The 22,934-nt window shown below is 37.0% G+C and overlaps 1 protein-coding gene across 1 annotated transcript in view; it reads right to left on the bottom strand.

Annotated features, from left to right (window-relative positions):
• Window positions 1-770: 770 nt before the first annotated feature.
• Window positions 771-22,934, bottom strand: part of Ascc3 (activating signal cointegrator 1 complex subunit 3) — a 289,294-nt gene continuing 267,130 nt past the window's right edge. The window contains exons 38-42 of the mRNA XM_050120173.1: window positions 12,090-12,295; window positions 10,251-10,395; window positions 6,056-6,265; window positions 1,869-2,044; window positions 771-1,568 (exon numbers count right to left, since the gene is read on the bottom strand). Of these exons, the coding sequence (XP_049976130.1) occupies window positions 1,424-1,568; window positions 1,869-2,044; window positions 6,056-6,265; window positions 10,251-10,395; window positions 12,090-12,295 (882 nt within the window). The 3' untranslated portion in view covers window positions 771-1,423. The remainder of the gene's footprint in view (window positions 1,569-1,868; window positions 2,045-6,055; window positions 6,266-10,250; window positions 10,396-12,089; window positions 12,296-22,934) is intronic.

The raw sequence follows: 22,934 nt of genomic DNA, 5'->3' as shown, positions 1-22,934 counted from the left end.
TAATTTTCATTTTTCATTTAATCTGATTAAACCAGAGGTTAAGGTACAAATTTCAATTAGGAAATAAACTCTTCTGAAGGAAAAGTACAAAAAGTGATTTATGTGAAGTCATTCTGAGACAAGAATTCTCCATATATCTCATCCCCCCACATGTGGTCACAGTAGTTATCTATATTCTAAAAAGAGCATAGAGTGCATGTCCCCACTTTATCTTTAAAAAAAAAATCTTCTTTTCTCTCTGACTTCCTCAGCATAGAAAGAGAAACACAACTTGGAAGTTCCAACTTGAGAAATATTTACATTCTAGAATTTGCAATAGTTATAATTGTGTTGGGGCCAAGAATTACTTTGCAAAGACAATTACATTCCATTAAAATGTATATTATGTAGACATGAACTTTCTAAATACATTTTGAATAGCTCTTCTTCAAGACAGAACTTGTTTGAATAAGCATATTTCCTTTATTACAGTTGATCCATTTGTAGGATTGAATATGAAGACAAAAAAATTATAGCTAGGTTTGGCTGTGTATTCATGGAGATCCAGCACTTGGGAAATGGAGGGAGAAGAGCCCCAGGTTTGAGGCCAGGCTAGATTACTCGGTGAGAACCTGAGATGCAAAACTGAATGAAACCAAACCCCAAAGGCAAACAAAAAATTATGATTTACACTGAACTTTCCTCTTGTATGGGAAAAAATATCAGCGAAGGAAAGTAGTTTTGAAAAGTGAAAGAAAAAAGAATAGATGAGGATCAGGGGATATAATGGGAAGGTAACAAGAAAAAACCAGACTGGGTTTTCTGGAAGGAGCACTCTATATATTTTATTTTCACCAGTTACAGTGTTTACATTCTCTGAAATCAATGTATGTTCTTTAAGAAATCACCACTGATCTCTGCAATACAATTTTATATCATATATTATTATCTTTAAAAAGAAATCTGTGAAACTATTTCTACATGTGATCAGACCAAAGCATAAATTTTGCTGATAATACCCAGCTTGGATTACCTCACAGATTTACATGTTTTATATTGCTTAAACTCCTAACCTGTTATGTCTTGATGGAATTCCCAATAGAAAAAGGAGTAGATGGCATTCATGTAAACAGTACACTTGAGATGCAAAGTAGGATAACTCATATCTGTCACCTCCAACATATACAACTTAAAAATCATGTTACATGTTTACTTATCTTACATTAAAGAAACCCATGAAGCCGTTACAAAAAGCAGCACTTTCTAAAAGGCCTCTGTGGCTAATGTTGCTGGAAATCACCATGGCAGCCACTGTCAATCTCCTAGATGTTTTGAGGTTAGAAGTTGATTCTGCCAAGGTAGACACCAAGTAATTCATCTTGTCCACATGACTGAACAGCCAAGACTCTCAGTCACTTCTTTCAAGTGGCCTTGGGTCAGGTTACTATACTGCCAAGTCAGTGAAGGCATCGGAGATCTCTGTGCTGACCTGTGTCGAAAGGTTTGCTTTTGTCACATTGAGATAAATGTCATACTGCTGGTCTAGGCCGAGGTAACAGTCACTCATGAGATATAGGGTGAAGATGTATCTGAAATAAGAAAAACAGAAAGTACATGATACATGTGAGAGCATCTTTATGAAACATACCACTGTCTACAAAAAATGGTAATAGAAGAAAAACCTGAGATAAAAATGTAAATTTGCAGCCATATTTTAAAAGTTGGTGATTAATAGTTCGAATATGTATTTAAACATGATAATTAATATAGGTGAAAGGTGATACCTATACAGAAGGTCATTAGTACATACTCCAGTAAATGTAGATTTTTCAGGACAGAGAATCAGCACACTTCACTTTTTTGAAACTTGATTGTATGGTGCTGCTTACCTTCCAGGTGTTTCAGGAGTAAAGAAAGAGAGCGAGGCATCATGATGAGTTCGAACAAATCCTACTCGTTTTGAAGCAATCATCTCTCTCTTATCCACCTCTCCTAATATCAAAAACCATCCTTCATCTTTTACTTTGGGAAATCGAGGAGTAACTGCATAACTCTCATGTCTTCCCTGAAAACCAGAAGAAAGATAAAACATGAGTCATGCCTATATTTCCTGTCTGTCGGGTGTGTTTACAAGGCTATGCTGTTTCACTTGAATTCAAGCTCAATTACATCTAGCTGGATGTTTTCAAGTCCCTTCCTTTCTGGTTGCGTTTCTTTACTATGTCTTTAGTTCCCTTTCTTTAAGGCTCTCAGAGCATATCAAGGAGCCACCCTGTGACTATGACTATCAAAACATTCAGTTCAGCTAGAACAGAAAGTTCTGAGTCATGACATTCAGTTTACACGCCATTCCTAAAATAAACATTAACATTCCATAGACAGAATGAAAATCTGAGGTACATTTTTACATTTAAATGTTACATAAATCCTCCAAAGTTGCATGCACAAAGAACTGATAGTGAGGGAAAAAAGTCAGCAAATGAACACGTTAGTCAAGACTAGACAATAAACCTCATAATAATGAACAAACAAAAGCAGACCCTTTGTTCTGTCCAAGAATAAAATCTACATAAAAAGATATATTTTACTTTATTACTTACTTACTACTCAACCATCCATCCATCCATCCATCCATCCATCCATCCATCCATCCATCCATCCATCTACTTATTTATTTCCGGGAGCTCTAGAGGCTGAGGAGGGTCTTGTGCAGTTCATTCTGGGGACTTAGGGGAAATGCCAAGAGACTATACTCTGAAATCCAGTCTGGAGATTTTCTAAGATTGAGGAGATTTTTTTTTTTTTTAAACTTTAAGCCTAACTGTTACAATGTTCTACAAAGTGGAAATAGAGTCTGAAGTTTAGACTGGAGTGGAGTTGCATAGATAGGCTTGCCCTTTAGCTGTGCACTGCCGGAGCACAACAGGTGAAGGGTGGCACAGGATGCCGGAGCACAACAGGTGAAGGGTGGCACAGGATGCCGGAGCACAACAGGTGAAGGGTGGCACAGGATGCCCTAAACCCGTTTCTATACTAGCGCAGGACTGGGACTGTTTGCGCCTGCGCCTAGCTGGTATTTTCCTGCAAAAAGACTGGCGATGGAGATTGCGTCTGTTTTCTTGAGCATGTACGCTGAATGAGTGCTTAACTACAGCACCTAAACTTCAGTCACCAGTGGGAGAAATGACACTTCACCCATACTACAACATAGTCTACTTGAACACTGCAAATAGTTCAACTGAAATAATACAATTTTAAAACAAACAAACAAACACATCCCAACTAATGACCTAAGCTCAGATAGGTAAGTCCCAACAAAGAACAATAAACATGAAAAATCGTGGCAATGGGCTTTCTTTGAAAATGGTCAATTCCAAAATAAAAGATTCCAAATAAAAGTAAATTACATAAAATCCTTGACAAATTTTCAAATGAAGGACTAGACGAAAACTTAATGCCATAAAAATCTTTGATGTCATAGAAGACATTTTATGTCAGTGAATACATTAAAAACAATTCAAACAAAGCACTTGAATGAATTTAGGAAGTCAATATAGGGTATGACAAAGGAACTTATGAGGCTGGAAGAAAGTATGCAAGTGTGCATAGTGGTGTGTGGCTTTAATTTCAGAACTGGTTAGGTGGAATGAAAGGATTCCAAGGGCTTGCTGGTGAGCCAGCTTAGATAATCAGTAAGCCCCAGGGACAGTGAGAAACCCCATTAAAAACAGTAAGGTGGAAAATAAGGTGGATGGCTCCAGAGGAACAACACCCATGGTCTCCACGCATGTGCACACACTCCCATTTCACCCATTTGTGTATGTACAAGCACATCATAATGAAATGATAAAAGGAGGAACTAAATGTAGAGAAATATGCAAAGCAATTAGATTTTCTTGAAAATTAAAGCACAGTAAATCAAATAAAATCAATGAAAGCTTTACCAATAGAATGGATTAAGTGTAAGGCAGAATACCAGAGCTAGAAGACAAGATACACAAAAGAGAACATTCAGACAATGACGAAAATAAAATAATGAGAAAGTATAAACAGAATACACAAGATCTATGGGACACCATTAACAACTAAATATATGAATTTGAGACATAGGAGAAGCTAAAGGCATAGAAAATATATTCAATAAAAACAGCAGATTTTCCAAATTGAGGGAAAGAGATGGCTATGTAGATATATGAGGCATTTACAATGCCGAGCAGACAGACAACTTTCCCATGTCATATTATACTTGAAACATTAAATACGCAAAACATAGAAAAGAACCAAGTCACTTATAAAGGTGAATACACCAGGAGAACAGTTGATTTGTCAATAGAAGTCTAAAAGCCATGACATCATGTAACAACCTACTTTTAGTTCTGAAAGACAGTAACTGTCAATCCATATCACAATATCTAGCACCTTTTGGTCTAAAAGTAGAAGGGAATAATTTCCATACCAAACACAGTCTGAAGGAATTTGTGAAAGGTAAGCCAGTATCACAAATATTTGAGGGAATCCTTTGACCCACAAGAAAACAATAAACCATGCTAGAACAGCAGTTAAGTCATCAGGAGGAAGAACTAAACATTACAAAAATCAAGGAAATGACAGGCATTAACATACACCTTTATAGTTATTTGAATGAAAATGGGCCCCGTGGGCTGACAGAGACTGACACTAATGGGTATGGCCTTGCTATAGGAGCTGTGGCTTTGTTGGAGGAAGCGAATCATTATGGGGCGGGCTTTGAGGTCTCAAATGCTCAAGTCCAGTCTGGTATGCCACTGTCACTTAATGCTGCCTGTGGATCCAAATGTAGAAGCCCCAGCCACCTACCTCTCCAGCACCATGTCTGCCTGCATGTTGCCATTCTTCCTGTCATGATGACAGTGGACTAAAGTATTGAACCGTAAGCCAGCACCAACTAAATATTTTCCTATATAAGACACTGAGAGGCAAGATTTAAAACTAAGATCCAGGGGCTGGGGAGATAGCTCAGTGGGTAAGGAGTTTGCTGTGTGAGTGTGAAGACTGAAGTTTGAATCCTCAGGACCCACAGAAGTGCCAGGTACCTGTGGCGGCCTACCTATAATCTTGGTACTTCTGAAGTAGAGAAAAGGATCCTGCAGTGCCTTACTAGATGAGCTGTATCAGCGAGTTCTGGGTTCACTGAGGGACCCTGAATCAATATATGGTTAGGAGTGATCGAAGAAGACACCAACATCAATCTCTAGCTTCCACATGTATCTGTACAAAGTGTATATGCACCTGTGTGCGCACCACATACATTCAGCACCCCCAAAGCGTCATATATTTGCTGCCTTCAATAAACATATGTAATTATCAAAGACACACAACCTTAGGTTGGTGAAAGGACAGGAAAAAGTATCTCAAGCATATGAAACGAGCAAGCTAGCAGGTGTAGCTAGTGCTGAAAAAACCTAGACTTCTAACTACAATTAGAAGTTCACTTTACAGTGGTGAAGGAGCAATCTACCAAGAGGATATTTCAATGATCAAGACACACATCTTAAACATTTTTCTCTGCATGAAACTGACAAAGCTTTCTTTAATGCATTAAAATGAAGGAGGCAGACAGATACAGTAACTGAGCCTCAAAAAAGCTTAGTGTGTTATTCAGGTGCAGAGGAAAGCTCAGCCTCATTTGCATCTAGTGTATTGTAGATCCTGCACATCAAGATCCTCCGAGGCAGTGCTTCTCAGAGTTTAATGTCCTTCAAAATACTGGGTGCACCTAGGAGCGTATCAGATCCCTGAGATTCTGTTTTGGTTAGAATGGAGGGCATTCAAGGACTCTATACTTTAAAAGGCACACCAGCTAAAGAAATCTAGGAGTATAGTGCGACAGGCAAGGTAAGGTGGAGGGAAATTCTGGACATGAAAAACAGCACATGAGAACTGACGAATTTCAAAAGACCAACACTAGCTGCTAATGCCAGTTGAGAAAGCAGGATTCATGAATGACACGGTCACATTAGTAATAGAAAAGATATGTGTGGTGGTGCATGCAAATACTTGGTGTGAAATATTTGAGGATAGAAAGCAAATGCTACACCTTGTGGAACCCAAAATGGACTCTCTGCAGGCTGACTTGAAGCACATACTGCTGATTAGCATGCAACATGATCCACTTGTTGTCATCTCGCTTGTCTGCTGTCAGAGTTGAAATGGAGAGTTCTTTATGTCCTTCAACTGAGCCATCCCATGAGCCTTTAACACTTATGCCAACATTCATCACTGGCAAGCGAGATAAGAAATTCCATGCCTGAATAAAAAAGAAAAATAATAAAGGAATAATTAGTGGAAAACGCAGTGAACAACTATAAAATGGTGTGCTTTTAGAAAGTTGGTCTTTGACTTTGACAATAAATCTGTGTTCATGCAGCTGTTGAAATAATACAGAGAAACTTTATACGTTCCCCAGCTTTATGCTGCTACTAGGATATTGCTGGTGCTGTGACCCATCTACTCATTCATATTTCATTCTCTTTTATTATACTTGTAAACGTGGAAAATTCATGATTTCAACTTTGCTTTAAAAAAAGACATTGCAATCTAAACTTTGCTCTTTATTGTACATGTCACCTGATTTAAGTAACTACTGGCTATACTAAAAAGTAAACATGATTAAAAGTTTACTGTTACAGGTAGTGGTGGCATACACATTTAATCCCAGTACTCGGGAGGCAGAGGCAGGCAGATCTCTGTGAGCTCGAGGCCAGCTTGGTCTACAAGAGTCAGGAGAGCCAGGGCCACACAGAGAAACCCAGTCTGGAATCCTTGCCTCCCCTGCAACAAAGTTTATTGTTAACGGTTTTGTTTTAGAGATGTGCTTATTCAGATATTATAAGTGACTTTTAATGTGGAGAACATTATGTGGGCCTATAAAGACAACCTGAAAATAAATTGATGTCAGTGTCTTTCATTAAACAACTTAATGAAACATGGCACAACACAACTGTTTTTGTTCACATTCTAATTTTTTTCTGTAAATTTCTATAGTAAAATTCTGTAATAGCTATAATTCATAGGGAGCCCTGTAATTCTGGAATTTAGTCTGGAAATATTTTTCGCATTGTTATTCCGACAGTACTAATTAAAACATCACCTATAAAGAGGGAAAATATGTGGCCCCTGGACCTTGTCTGGGCAGTACAGTAGAACTGGCCCTGATGGTGTAGGTCTAGGAGAGCTGACATGAGGGTCTAACAGCAGAACTGGCTTCACACCTTGCTTATCACTGCAAGGGGTTAAGTAGCCACGACAATGCTGGAGAGCTCACCCTGGTGGTGAGGACAGGGGAGAAATGGGAGGGTGACCAACCCTGTTAAGTACCCAGGTCCAGAACCAGGGTTATGAGTTGGCGCCCCCCCCACCCCCAATATCCACCGCAATAACAATCTTCTGGAACATATGAAGGGGACAGTCCTGCAGATTCAAAGCTACGAGCTCTCCAAGATACAGGGAAACAACAGGATATCCAAGAGGAGTCCCTGTGAAGGCCTAGCATCAATAGTGTAGCAGAAACCAGAGGTTTTGAACTAGACCCATGACTCTTTGCAATGAACACTTGCAAGTAAAGATATATAGAAAAAGGGGTTTATTGCATGATCTACTGTGTCCCACTACAGTGTCCATGACGAGATTGATCATTTTTTTTCCTTTTTCTCTTAGATTTTATTTTATTTTGGGGGAGAGGTTGCAGGGGCAGAGGTGGGTGTGTAGGGATGGGGGAAATGAATGGGATTGAGATGCATGATGTGAAAGACACAAAGAAAAAAATAAACTTAAAAAGAATGGAAATATTTTGCCACTTTATGCATCTTCTTTAAGACACTTGCAAATAATCAGTCAGTGCTCAACAATGTAGAATGAAAAAAATTGAAAGTTTATATTACTAGAAACCACAAGAAACTCAAGGTGGTAAGGTAATTATCATTTTTGTAAGATTTACAGGTATGTGGCAAACTTACTATCAATCTAGAATACTTCCTAATGTAGTTTTAAAAGCCCATGATCACTTTCACTTTGGTTTCTTTTGATTCCTTAATGTATACCACAGTTTTCTTTCTAGACTTTAATTGCTTGTTCACTGTGGTTTTACTGCTGCTGAGTGTTTGTAATTGAGATGAAGTAGCCAGGATGAGTCAAACCACCCTCAGGAATAAAAAAAAAAAAAAAAAGGAAGAAAAGTTAGTTCAATGAGAATTGAATCCAATAACTTTTTCTTACCAATTTGAAATTATGCCTGGAACTAGATTCTGAAACAGCTATAGAACAGAGTTTAAGCACACATGCTGGCTGAGCCCTTGCCAGAACTAGTAGTTAGTGAGCAGAGAAACTGCCCTACTTAAGACAGGCCAACATGTAAAATTGGTGAAGGAGACATACAATTCAGTAGGGCATTTATTTAATGAGATGACATATGTGAAACAAACATTATTACTCTTTCTTTTTACTTGCACAAATAAATTAGTTACCAATAAAATGTGTTCTGCTTTGAGCAACTCTTTGAATTATGCTACAATTCTCTTAAAAGTATCTTGGCTTTTACAAGTATGAATCTTTAGGAAGGATTTAGTATAATTTTTCAGCCTATAATGTGTACACATTTACTTACTATGTGTGTGTATATATGTATATATGTAAATATATACACAATATATACGTGCATGTGGATATATATACATACATGCATACATACACACATATCATGAGCTATTTTTAAGAAAAACGGCTAAGACATTTCAATACCAGCCAAACATATTTATCTGAGGATTAATCTTCATCTATTGAATCAGGCAAGATCACTGCCATGCATACAATTATTTAATTAGCAGCCAAATCCTCTGCCAGTCAGCAGCCGTTCCAGGCATACTGATGGGGTAGGAGATGCAAATCTCACAGTTGTACTGCTTTTTCTCATTACTACTGCAATTAGCACTTAAATTGATGCTTTAAACATACTAATTTCTGGAATAATTCAGGATTTGTATGTTACCTGGGATCGCCTCACTGCAGAGCCGACACCAGATTGCTCTGCAAATTGAAGCACTTTTGAGCCAAATAACCATCATCATATCAGACAGAGCCAATTTGCATTTGGTTTTAAAGATAACAGAATGGCAATTTATGCAAATAAATTAAGTAAGTTTACTTCTGAGTTTTCCCTCAACTAATTATAACAATGTTCTAATTTTTCATCACATCTAAAACTTGGCTTGAAATCAGTGTATGTTATGCGAGAAATCTGTTGTTGCTAACAGCAGTCTTGTTTGAATTCAGAGATGTTTTTATTCATAATTTTCATGGTAATTTGGTTAGAAAGATAGGCATTTATTATGAATATTTAAATAATGATTTGTGTCAATTTGGGGTTCAACAGAAACTGAACAGTCAATCAGATACTTACGCCTGTTACACTTTTACCAAGTCTTACTTAAAGTAAGTTTCACTTGGAAAAGAAACATGGTTTAGAAAAAGTTTCTTCAATACCTGAAGTTGCAGAATTGTGAAGAAATGTTGAATACTTACTTTAAAATTTCAGGATAAAATGCTAACAACTTAAAATCTAGAAAGTCAAATATATCTGGCATCATTCATTCATGATATTTCTTTCCCCAAAGACTGGATAGACAACTTATTCTGCCTTTCACAACAGCAATCTAACTGTATATACAAGTCATATGGTTCACAAAAGGTGAGTATTTAAAAGACTCTCTTATAATCTAGGAAGAGAAAAATGATTAATGTAAGACATAAGACATAAACCAGTAACTGAAGGGATTGTATATATGCCCAGGCACACCCTCTACCCCCAAATGAAATTCAATGTTTTTGCTCTCAGTAATTAAACCATTATGTTTCCATAAGAGAGGAAAACTTTATATGTCCAGTAAAAAATACTGTAATTTAAAAAATACAATAGTCCCAAATTTAAACTAAGGTGTTTCAGGTAACAGTCACTGGCCTTGTGAAGCATAACAGCACACACAATGCAAGGTGTGTTTTACTATGTGTTAGAATCAAGGCTGCAGTGAGGTTGTGACATGAAACATGGATGATAAATGCTTGGAACACATCAGAGGCATGATATGTTTGATTTTGAATTAACTTTCGGTCATTATGTCAAAAACCCTTCACTGTTACCAATTTTGCATGATTCCATTACCACATGGGTTGGTGCCCCACAGTTGAAGAAACTTTGTTCTAAGTTAAGGAGTCTTGACCTGGAGGAGAGATGGATATACCTGCTTTGTTTTGGCTGACTGTAATTCGTTCTCCACCATGGAACTGAATATATGGTCTTTCCCTTCACAGGCATGGATCAGCTCAGGAAGGCATTCGATGGATGTTGGCCTAGCATGTGGGCCCTTTACTGGTGGTTTCCATTTCCTATGAAACAATATACACCAATAAAATAATTTCTTCACAGCCAAATGATGACAGTGGCTTTAACAGTTTTTTAAAAAATAGATGTACATTTTTTATGCCACTATGCTAACTTTTAAATAACACTCAGTATTCTCTAAGTCATCTCTACTACTATATGAAATATGTAAAGTGTAATCTATACATTCAATACTTAGGTTTCACAGATAGTGGGTGTCTACAGGAACACAGGCCATTAGATTTTATGCTAAGAAAAAAATACAACTGGAATCATACTCATACTCTTAAGGTTTTTCCAGAAAACTAGAGAGGATTTCCTAGGCCCCTGCTAGTTCTTACTTCTTATAATAGACCTCCTGGTCCCTTAATATGCCTTCTTTACTGCTGGAATCCAGCGTTTGTAACATTTACTAATGCAGCTAAAGGATTTTGAGACAGCTAGACACATATGGGTGTCTGCCTCCTCTTAATACTTCCTACTAGCATGTCTTTCTCTAAGCACAATTGTATTATTTTTCAGGGATATCCCACGGTAGACTCAAACATCTTGAGAGTGCCACGGAGCCCAATATATTTGAATTAAATAAGAGGATCTCCTGGAGGGACTCTATATATGCCTAAGGTATTTTATTTATTTATTTGTTTGTTTTGTTCGTATGAGTCTCCTAGGGTCTCATGTTACCTAGGTTAACCTTCAACTTGATGTGTGGCTGACGATTGCCTTGAACACCTGATCTTGCCTCCAATTCCTATGTTCTGTATACTAACAGGACTGGTTTACATAGTGCTGGGAATTAAACCAAGGCTTTCCTACTTGCTAGACAAGTACTCTATCAATTGAGCTACATCCCCCAACCCATGCCTGAGGGTTTTGTTGTTATTTCTATCTATAGGCTCTAATGATTGTAACACCTTTCCTGGCTGATAATATTACAAAAGGAACACGATGGCAAGCTTCATGCAAACTTTGTTTCATGACTGCAAAACTAGGTTTTGGTTGAAAAGTGTCTCTCAAATATGAAGCACTGGTGTGAAAAAAATATTTCATTTAAATACTACCAATGTATTATGCAATTTCCCCTCTGGCTAAAACCTTTATAACTATTGCACGAGGCCTAAGGCTAAATAATTTGATGCTAACATAGCTCTTCCAGTGTATCAAACAACATTTTAAAATATTTTACAGAAGTATAATGTTCATTTGAAAACAATTCAGATTCCTTAATTCTCTTGTATTACAGAAGAAAATGGCAATTTATTTTATGCTTGATCACAAAGTACACTATCAATGTCTTAAATGGAGGCTGATATTGCAAGGGAATAAATTCAATTAAAGTATACGTATGACCAACCAACGCTGCAAAAGGGAAAGGGTTTAGATAATAAGAGGTTAAACTTGCTGCTCATCTTGGGGCTAGTAACCCCATTCCAAGGGAGGCTATTATAACACAACCCAGACTTTTCTCCCCCTGGAAAAGAGTTATTTTCAACCTGAAAGAATCAATGTCCTAGGCAAAACCTGGGACCGTAGTAGCTCTGTGAGTGTGAAGAGGAGCAGTGCCTTTGTGGCTGTGTGGGTCACAGTGACTGGGCTCAAGCATGGCATGTATAGACCACTGGGCGGGATCTCAGCCCCTGACCCCATTAAAGAGTTTTTTTTTTTTTAATTAAAATAATTACATTGACAAAACAATTACCTGAAAAGGTGAAGATGGTGCTGTTCTATGTTTGGTATTGTAAGAAGAGAAGAATCCTTTAGCCACCGGCCTTGTATCACCATTTGAACCAGGTGGGTGATATTCAGGACAGTCACCAGCCAGCCCTGGCTTGCAGCCACATCCAACATGGCCTGGATAAGGAAAATCATGTTAGCCTTAACAACAACGACAACAAAAAGCAGGAAAATGAAGCATTATATCTTAAAACTACTATGTATCAGAACAGAAACTAAAAACTGAGCTATAGTTAAGTTGGGGAACAATCTGAACTTCCCATAGAAGGATTAAATATAAATATACCCTTTTGAGGACAGAAAAAAAAGTTAGATATTAGTGTCTCTAGAAATAAGAAAAACATCATTTTTTTGAATAAATAGATAATTCACAGCATCAAGAGCATTTAAAATGTAAATTTTACTGTCTTTCAAATGTAAAACCAGTAACTGTAGGGAAAAAGGGTATTTTTTTTTGTTAAAAAATATTTTTCTGAAAGAGCAGACTAAGGATATAGGCCAATTCTTAATGACAATAGAGCACACTGCATTGGCAACTGCCTGTGGTCCATGATCAGTGACGGAAGCAATCCGTATTAGACTTTACATCCAATCTAATGTTTTATGAACAAACAAAAGGCTGCATTTGCTTAAGGCAAAACTAAACAGTGAAATCTTATATAAACAGAGGAGAAGTTTACATAGGCAAAGTGATTTCAATTAAATGAGATTCTGCAGAATGCTGACTGAAAGACATGTAAGTTAATATGATACTGGGCAGTTATACAGTTTTGGGACTGTGCTAGCTTTTTTTTTGAGATGTACCTAGCAATCTATTACAATGATACTTTACAGTAAATATCTCACTGATGTTAAGGTATTATAATGTTGTATTTAATCTATGTTAGTAGTATGGCTTACTACCATTCTGTGGTATCAGTGCAAATATATTCTCATAAGCTTTAAATTTTCAACTCTGTGTTCTATGATTTACAAAAAGTAAAATAATCATAAAAATCTGTCAAATAAAATCTATGCTCTTTTATGTACAATATAGGGAAATGGACCAGGGTTCTTGGATATAATGATTAGTATGATAGAACACTCAAATTGGTCATTAGCACCTGTTGGGCTCCTAGCTATACACCAAAAGCCTGGACATAGATATATTTACATGTGTGGATATATAAGTATGTGTGTTGAATGTTTCATCCACACATAGCTCTGAGAAACACTGTGTGTTTACTTTTTCGACAAAGCAGAATTTCATTAAGATGTACAAGACAAATGAGTTATAATGAATGCTATGTAGAAAATAATGTGGTTCAGAAATCACAATGCTCGAGACCATCTTAGAGAACAGAAAAGAGAAATGAGTAACTGTACTAATGCAATATGGTGATGCACTTAGAAGTTGTAATGAGGACTAACAAAAGCAATTTTACTTTTGATTTTGTATTGTAATGTGACTGGAAATAAATTCCAGACCAAAGGCTCACATCTACAGTTGGATGGACTAACCATATGGTTTTAACTTTGAAGTTTTCATTATGAAGCTGAAAGATTTCATAAAATTTATGAGCGTTCTCCGCAAGTTTTCACTCTATGATCCAGATGTGAAAATACAAAAAGAAAATCATGCAAAGTAAGTGCTTACGTCAAGTGAAAGTCCTATCATGAATTGAAACTCATCTTTAATTTACAGAAAAGAAAGGGATGATAAGGTATTGCAACAGTACAAACCTGCAGAACTAAATACCGCTACACATCTGTCTGCCAACCACTGCCTAGAGTTGCTGTCCTCTCTGCCCCACTGCTTAGCTCCCACCTTCACTGCCTCAGAAGTTTTCATTTATTCCCATTCTAACTCAATTTTCTTTAACCAATACTTACTTCTCTTAAGAGGTAAAACTGAACAGCCCATTCCCCTACTTAAGTATTTCCAATGACATTACACTGTGTAGTGAACAAAAACAGACATGTCTTTGCATAGCAGCCAAACCCTATGATTACTGTCTCTCTTTTCCCTCTGATCACCTTGGCCAATATACTCTCAGTGGAGTAAGAAAAATGGCTGGTGTTTTCCAGATTTACACTAGTGGTTAATTTTTAAAATGAATATCACTCATTTAACCTTATACACTTCAGAATTTCCCTTTTAACCTTTGAAGCCTTCCTGATTCCTCAATACAGATATAGGCCAGTTTGTCTCCTTTGCCTCTACTTACCACAATTTTCTACTTATATATTATCCTGTAAACTATATCCTTCTTGTCATGATAATTTATAAATATTCTTTGTAATTCTAGCCCTAACACAGCGTATTCAGTAAATATTTTGTGGTGGTCTAAATGAAAATGGCCCCCAATGATTCATAGGAAGTGGTATTATTTATTGGAGGTGTGGCCTTGTTGGAGTATGTGTGGTCTTGTTTTGAGGGCTTTGAGGTTTCAGAAGCTCAAGCCAGGCCCAGTGTCACTCTTTCTTCCTGCTGCCTGCAGATCCAGATGTAGATGTCTCAGCTGCTCTCCAGTACCATGTCTGTCTTTGTGCTGCCATGCTGAAAATGGACTAAACCTCTGAACTGTAAGTCAGGCCCAATTAAATGTTTTCCTTTATAAGAGTTACTGCGGTCAACAGTGTCTATAGCAATAAAATACTAAGACATATTTCTTTTATTAAAGTATACATAAAAATCTAACTATAATATTATAATATGACTAAATGACTAAATCAATGAGATCTACTAAAAGCAGTATAAAAGAAAAACACACAAACTTTGATGTCAGACAGACTTGGATCCTAATTTTATCCCATCTGGTAAGTACATCTAAACTTGAGAAAGTCAGTCTACACTGCTGGATCCTGAAGAGGTTCTTTGGAAGCAAAGAGAAAATACACACACGAGTCTCCCAGCAGTTGTTTGCTGCACATGAGATGGTAACAGAGACCTAGTTAACATCATAAAACAATATTTTTCCCTCTTTCCTAGCAGAGATTTTCTTTTATCTTTTTCATGTCCATTTCTTCACAGTGAGGGAGGAGTAGAGGAGAGGAGCATCTATGGTCAGGAGCAGATGTATGGGTTGGGTATCAGGAGAGGTTTGCGGTTACAAGAAATCAAGGGACAAGGAAAAGGACCTGTGCAGGACAAACTAAGAGATGTCAGTTTGGTTCTCAGGTGGAGTGGAAGCTCATGCTACTGTTTGGAGGGTCATACGGATGGGAGACTGAGGATCCTGGAAACATAGGACTGATCCTGGGAAGGATTCTGTGTTTTAGTATTGTACAATAATCTTTCCCAGGTCACTCCAGAGTTTATCATAGATATCTGATAGCCAACCAAAGAAGATTGCTTTGGGACACTGAGGAGACAAAGCTAGAATGATTCTGAGAACAGAAAAACATGGATAGGGACCAGCACTTGATAATACTTTATCTTACTAAATCGGAATCAATTTCCATTGGTTATCATTTCTAGCTATAGGGGAATAAAGATGTGATTTCTAGCACTGTATCCATTTTTATAAAATTAGACAGCAAAAACCTATCATAATAGAAACAGTAAGGATGCCAGCTATTTTCTGAAGAGAGGTGGGCTACTGAGGTGAAGACACACTCCACGGGGAGTACAGACTACAGCTGGACTCAGAAATCCAGGGTACAGAGTCAGCAGCCGGAAAGTTACAGTGAGCAGCACTGCTCACAAACGAATCAGTAGCAGAACTGGGGAAGGTGGAAAGACCCAGAAAGGTAGGAGAGGTTGGCACAGGAGGCCATCTGAGCAGCCTCCACGACATTGGAAGTAATTTGTGATTTGAAGAGATATTTGCTAAATGCTTGCTAATTGTCAAACCGTCTATTAGCATTTTTTAGGTAACATTAAATTTAACTGCATTTTATAATGAGTGTGGCTCAGAGAGAGAAAGAAACATATTTAAGATTACAAAGTTTTAGAAAATAAGTCTGGTTAGGATTGGAATTCAAGTTGCTGGGAGTATAGTAAATAGTATATATAATTAATAGTAACATAATAATAGCATATATAGTAGTAAATATCATTAGTATACAGCCAATGAATCAGAATATGTGGAAGGTGTGTAGAATTTGAGTGGGTCTGTGATTTAGAACAACTGATTTTATGAGGAATGTGCATATTAGATCCAATGGGACTTCAAGGATAGTTCTCAATTACAGAAAACAAAATGTTGTTATGGAATGGATCCAAGACCCTGAAAGATGCAAGAATATGTGGATATTTAAGTCTCTTATTTAAAATGGTAGTATTTATTTGAAACATATGCATATACTCCTCTCTATCTTAAATCGCCTACAGATACCTAATATACTACATTGCTTAAGTCATGACAAAAGAAAAAGAGGTTAAAAAAGGACTATGTCCAGCACTGACCAAATTCTTCCAATATTTTGCTCTATGGCTGGTAGAACATAAAGATATGGAAGTGGTGAATAAGGAAAGCTGATGACTTTAGTGCAGTTCACACATACTTGGCACTGGTTTGCAGCTGGTGTGGTATGTTAGACACAGAACAACAGTTGAGAACTGTACCTCTAACTGTAAGGCTCTGGGCAAATTAATTATCGAGGTTCATTTTCCACATCTGAATAACTGATTCTGATCTGTCACTTTTTAAAAAAAAGAGTTCTGCCTTCCATATAAGCTTTAATATTTTAGCAATGACATATGAACATAGATAGATACACTATATATTTGTTTTTTGAGAACATTTGATTTCTATCTTTTTAAGTGAACTCTAGCATTTTTACGGTCATTTCTAGTAAATACCAAATAAGCTGTACAAAGAAGAGACCATCCTGGGGACAGGCTATGAGGGTTCAGAAAAGAATGGAGTTCTGTTGAATACTGATGGTCTCATGGAACCAATGAAAGGAAAGCAAAGGACATTTCTGCAGATGAAGGTAATGGTCTCTTCATTAAGGGAGCACAAAATTACTTAGAAGAAAAACTGGGTAAAAACAATGGAAAACATCCTGGCGCAGCCTTGTCCTCAACAGCAAGACTCTGTAGTGGATTCAACAATGCTTGGAGCTCATTTCCTGCAATAACGAGTAATTATGGCCTGAAGGCAGAGAATTCACAGTTCCTGTTCATAGTTACCCATGGCAGTATGAACTTTTAGCACATTGTGACACTAGTGTTGAAGTGGCTATACTTTGGCTACAATCATAAGGGGACAGGAAGTAAATTAAGAAAACAGGAAGGGGAGAAAAGATGACCTATATAGTACCAGAAGTGCTCAGTCAAGTTGACCCATAAAGATATCATGAGAGGGGACTCAAGCAATGGTCATGAAGCTGCTGGGTGAGGCAGTTTGATACTGATCACAGTGCAGGAGTGTAGGTTGCAGGTGATCATGATGTTTAAAAGTCATCTATTGAAGTCACTATGATGGACTGATGATGCCTAACTGGCACTAGAAATGCTGTTTGAGGAAGATGGGAAACAGTTAAAAAAGAAATCTAATGGATTTCTAATGGAAGCTGGCTCCCTAGAAGGAAATGGTTGGAGAGAAAATAGGAGGCTAGTTTTTATTTTATTTTATTTTATTTTTATCTCTGTAGGACAAGAAGAACTGCTCAACATGAGTTTCAGAGGAGAGGAGAAAAAAACGAATTAGTCTGTATCTGCCTATGTCTGAGTGAAGGAGCAAAACTGGAAGGAAGAAGATGAAGCAGAGGCAAACCCCATAAAAGACGAAGTACACACCCCAGAGGCATTCCATCCTCAAGGACTTCTGAAGTGATTCATGACATGCAAAGGTAAAGGAATGCAGAGTGAACATTTTGTTTAGTAAATGGTATGGACAGACTACACATCCTCAACATTTACTATATATCCAACACAAAAAGGCTTCTCAAGTTTGATTTGAACAGCTAAACCCAGTAAGTTTCACTGTGGCATAAAGGACTGAGTTATCCAAATCTAATATTTTTCTTCTCATCTTCTATGACGGCAATTTATAAACAGTGAACATTTAAATGTATCAAGTATAGAAATCTTTAATTATTATGAAAATCCGCAAACAGTAAATTATATAAAGTCATACTGTGTGCAAACATTATAATGAAAATATTTGTACCGAAGCATACAGATTATAAAAGTTTCACAAATAACCTAGTTTAATCTTTACCAACAGCAACTGTGAGACAGATAAGGAAAGAGAAGCTTGCGGAAGGTCAGTGACTAGGAACTAACACACATGAAGAGTGATGGAGGTAAGGATTAGTCTCGTTCCAATTTCAGACCTGTGCTCACTGGTCCATTACCTTTGCTGACTTACCCACACCTAGGAAATGAACACTAACTTTAAACAAAATGATGCAATTAAATAATTACTGTCTATGAATAAATTTGCCAATACAAGATTCAAAATGAAACATGTGAGTTAGCTTTATTTCATATAGTTATATTTAAACATCAGCTCATCAGGCATTATTTTTTGAAACAAAATTCATTCTGGAGTAAATAATCAAAAATAAAACTGAACAATGAGCACTAATACAATTAAGTCAATTTCACTGTATGGCAAGAGAACCAACGAAACAGAATAGCAAAGGAAAAGTCTAATAAAAATTTCTCCACCAACTTAAACTTCATTTGAAAAAATCTGGGCTGCAAAGTATGTGGAGTCTGGAAAGTGATGCTCCAGCCATGTGCTTATGATAAAAAGTTTTCCTTGATTCTTTCTTCCTATGAGAAACTCTTCCTCTACCCTATCATCTCTCTTACTGTATCTATTGATTATAAAGAGATCACAAGCATATCAGCACACCATCAGGACAATAGCAGAGAACACTGCCATTTCTGCTTGAATTAAATAATATAAAATAATATTTTCTTACTCGATTTTAAAGATTTATTTCATTCAAAATGAGAGGAAGTTACATTGATGTAGAGAAACAAAGTTAATGATGGAGTATCACAGGAACGCGAATCACCACAGGAAGATGATAAAACCAAAGTCTGAGAAACTATCATAGCTAAGACAGGTCAAGACAGACAAGAAAGCCAGGCTAATTTATGTAGTATCTTGAATGACAGTATATAAATATTAAAGAGACCTTAATAATGATGGATTTTGATTAATAATGATATAGGCTTATTAATTATAAGAACTATACTGCACTAACATATGTGTGATGCTATTAACAGAAGAGCTGGACACCCATGGACTCAATGCGACCTTTCCTGAAGTTTCCAATTCAAGCACTAACCAAACCTGATTCTGCTGAGCTTCCAAGATCAGAAAAGACTGAGAACATTCATAGCAGCAAGGCTTTAGACAGCCTTTCTGAAAATGTAAACTATTCCCAAATGAAAAGCATACGAAAATAATAATAATAAACCCTCAAACACAAATGTAACAAGCAACTCATTGTAGAAGCTTGTATGTTATAGACTGTAAACAAACCCGTTGCTTAGCTCAGAGCTCCTGGAATGTTTGCAAGAACAGGAAGGCCCCTGAGAATAGCTTTCTGGAGAAAAAGGCACAGTCACTTAAAGGTTCAAATCCTGTTAAGTAAGGATACAATATTTTGTCAATAATTAAAATGCTGAAAGTACATTTATAAGGTTTTTTTTTCAGTAGCAACAGTTGTTCATTGTAACTTTCTCCTAAACTTTGACCCCCAGAAGGTTAGCATTCAGGAAGCTCAGCTGCTGTCTAACAAACTTAATTAATCAAAAAGTCATTTCCGAGCTGTAACTATGAGTAAAAGTGCTTCAAGTGTCCTAGCAAGCCTACAAGTTAATCAAAATGCTAATGCAGTACAAATTAAAGTTGTGATTAACATTTCACAGTAGCTGCTTAAGTGAATTGATCACACAAATGGGTTAAGCATTACTCATTTCCTAAAGCCCCAACCGGGAAAAGGGTTGTTATGTGGGTGTGAGGAGAGGAACTGAGGATAGAAGGATCCTTTACGACAGCACCACACTGTCAATAAATCATCCCTGAGCTTCCATATGAAAGCTTACAGGCAGTTATGCCAGAGGAAACAGCCTTCCAAATTATATTACATTCCCTGAAGGGAGAGGGCTTGCAAATTCACAGGAGTCTAACACCACAAAACATACATATTTGTGTTAGTTTTGGAAGTGCTAAGTGCTAAGCCCATGGGCTCTGCTCCATCCCTAGCAAAGATGATGCTTTGTTTTAGGTGATTTTGGTCATTGTACCATAGAATTAAGATGAAACTCTGACTATCTGGACTGAATGCCCACTGTAGTGTAAATATTTTCATGCGGAAGAATACATCATTAAGGATTAAGTTCATGTAGTATAATTTGCTTTAAATTCTTAGCCAGTAGCAAGATTTCACAAGGCTTCTATGGAAAAAAGGGGCCTTTAGCCGCCTGGCCAAGAAAAGAGCCTAAATTAGACCCCACCCAGGTCACTTATGAGATTGGTAAGGTCACATAAAAATGTTTATAGTCAATGGACTATATGTGTTGGTAGACAATTCAAAATTTTGTAGCCGAAAATCCTTTAGGTCGTGGGAAAACTTAAACACACACAAATACACCACACACACACACACACACACACACACACACACACCTATCTTTTCTACCATCTTCTAATAAGAAACTAGAAAGAAAAAAAAACAAAATATTTATTTGTTCATGATGAACAGGTATCTCCTGCATGTCATTTTTCCAGTCAGTGATGCTACAGCTATTAGAGGTTCCCAATATACTTTAGCACTGAAACCCTCCCATAGTGTTAGCGCTCCTTGACACAGACCGGAATAACAGACATATTGTTTAAGAATAATCTACTTGTCTTACTTTTATCAGAATGACCTGGAGAGTTCTGAAACATACTGTGCTACCTACTTTAAGGAAATCTCATTTTGTCTAATTAGAAGCATTTAACATTTGAAAGGATTTAACTAAGAATACAGTAGATTCACCTAACATTTGCAATATCAAAACATTTTTACAAGTATTGGATTAAGGATTACACCAAGTACTTTGGATTTAAGCTTGGTAATACCTAGACTACTTTTACTGCTAATTGTACTTGGCTCTAAACGACTAAACCCTACTCATTCAGATGATTGTGACATTTTTCAATGCACTCCCACCCATTAAGCCCATGCTAGCGAGCACCAGGTAAACACACTCACTTTCCTCTATGGTATTTGAGTCTTTGGAAATCAAGTATTTTTACAGGTAACCCCCACAATAGGAATGAATCATTTACTAATAAAATCTAGACCCAGCACATTTATAGTTATACTATACTTTCATTCAAAAGACTGTTTTTTTCCCTATTTTTTCCTTTTGTGGCACTGAAAGTAACTCAGATATTTTATTCTCTCCTCTTCTCATACTCTAACATATGGACACATACTTTCAGAAGCACAGGTATTGTTTATCCATCAGCATATTTAGCAGCAGTGAAGTTGGGGCTGTATCACAGTGAGTAGTGAACTGGCTACAATATACCACAGGTTCTAAGTTTGATCCACTGCAATCGCTAACAATGGCTAAGTGCAGGCACATCAGCCGGTAATGCAATCTTCGCCACTCCTAAGGTGGAAGCTAGAGAATCAGGACTTCAGGCTAACACGTGAACTAAGTCAGTTAGAGAACCATCTCATTAGGCTAGATCAGACCCTATAGCAGATCAAGAAAAGAAAAGAAAATTAGAAAAAAATAGATTGAAGATGAAATACCAATTATTAGGAACGGGTAGCTTCTTTTAGAATCATTGTCCAAAGCACAGACCCCCAATGAAACTACTTCAAGTGGTCAAAATTACTATCATCAGTAACGGCTGCATTGCTGTCATGAACCTTATGAATGTGATACATAAACAGGGCAAACCATCTTTGTTGTGGTATTCTTGCCAAAATACTGAACATGAATGCAATCATAAGGAAATACTCATCTGGCAAGTTTACATTGTGGGGCATTACAAAATCTTTGCTAAGATAGCTAAGGACACTAAACAGATGTTAACAAATAAAATTTTGAATCCTGGACTGAAACTGGATCCTTTGGCTGAATATGAAAAAGGAAAGTTTTACTGAGTTGGTTATGCAAGATAAATTTTTGTGCATGATATGTAGATGATGACAATAATGGTACTCAATTTATTTGCAAGAATAAAATGTACTTCTGCACCTTTCATGTAAGCCTTCCTGACCCCAGTGTTCATTAACTGTCTTTGTGGAAAGGATGAAAAAAAAAAAAAAAAACCCATAGTAAACACAGAAGAGTACCCAGGGCCACAGCTGAAAACCCAGAACTTTAGCCCTGTAAAGTGTGACTAATGAGGAACGGTAAATCATCTTCCTAGAGAGGCAGAGCATGTGTTAGCTATGAAAATGTATACAAAGCACTGGTGTGTTAAAGGTTTATTTCCCTCTGAATTTCTCATACCCCATGCTTACCTTATTTTATATGGTAACACTTTTGAATAATAAAAATGTGCGTTACATGCTTTTAATTCCAGGAGATAGGTAGAGGCAGAGAGGTGGAGAGGCAGAGGCAGATGGATCTTTGTGAGTTTAAGGCCAGCGTAATCTACATAGTCGCTCCAAGATGCCCAGGGCTTCATGGAGAGACCCCGTCTCAAGACAATAAAAACAACAAAAAACAAAAACAAAGAATAATAAAAATGTCAGTTTCTTTATAAAACACGCAAGCATTTTAGAAAGAGCAAAAAGCAGAAAATAAAAAGCATACTAAACCTGCCACCCAGATACAGGTGCTGTAAAAATCTCTCAGTGAAATCATCTTAGAATTTTTCTTAGATGTAGGTAATCTTCATATATA

This window comes from Alexandromys fortis, unplaced genomic scaffold, assembly GCF_014885135.2.
Source record: "Alexandromys fortis isolate MF-2015 unplaced genomic scaffold, M_Fortis_MF-2015_v1.1 scaffold_141, whole genome shotgun sequence".
NCBI classification, from domain to species: Eukaryota; Metazoa; Chordata; class Mammalia; order Rodentia; family Cricetidae; genus Alexandromys; species Alexandromys fortis.
The sequence above is the reverse complement of the archived record's forward strand: the minus strand, read 5'-3'. Positions and strand labels throughout refer to the sequence as shown.